At 51.4% G+C, this 360-nt stretch overlaps 1 protein-coding gene across 1 annotated transcript in view; it reads right to left on the bottom strand.

Moving 5' to 3' along the window:
- The window catches only part of LOC119590556 (tripartite motif-containing protein 55-like), a gene marked incomplete at its 3' end in the record, with an annotated part of 10,280 nt that extends 9,920 nt beyond the window's left edge, over positions 1 to 360 (bottom strand). The window contains 1 exon segment of the mRNA XM_037939219.1: positions 105 to 360. Coding sequence (XP_037795147.1) covers positions 105 to 342 — 238 coding nt within the window.

Below are 360 nucleotides of genomic sequence, written 5' to 3'. Positions count from 1 at the left end.
AACTTCCACAACCCCACCCACATGCCCAAACATCCCCCCACCCTAACCCACCTACACTCCCCCCCAACTCCACCTACACCCCCCTTTACCCAACCCCCACTTACCCTTCTTCTCACTCGCAATAATTCCACGCACACATTGCTTGCAGAAAGTGTGTCCACAACTCGGCAGCATCAAGGGCTTTCTCTCGCCCTCGCCAAAGGACTCGAAGCAAACTGAGCATGTTAAAGCACAGTCGAGGTTGCTTGTGCCGTGACTCCGGATCGAGGGCATCGTGGCAGCACTTCTGGCTTTTCGAGTTTTGGAAAGTTTCTGAATGGCGGGAAGGAGGTTCTTTTTCATTTCATTATTTTTATTTCT

This window comes from Penaeus monodon, chromosome 27 (genome assembly GCF_015228065.2).
Source record: "Penaeus monodon isolate SGIC_2016 chromosome 27, NSTDA_Pmon_1, whole genome shotgun sequence".
In the NCBI taxonomy this organism is placed as follows: domain Eukaryota; kingdom Metazoa; phylum Arthropoda; class Malacostraca; order Decapoda; family Penaeidae; genus Penaeus; species Penaeus monodon.
This window is presented reverse-complemented; position numbering and strand designations above follow the sequence as displayed.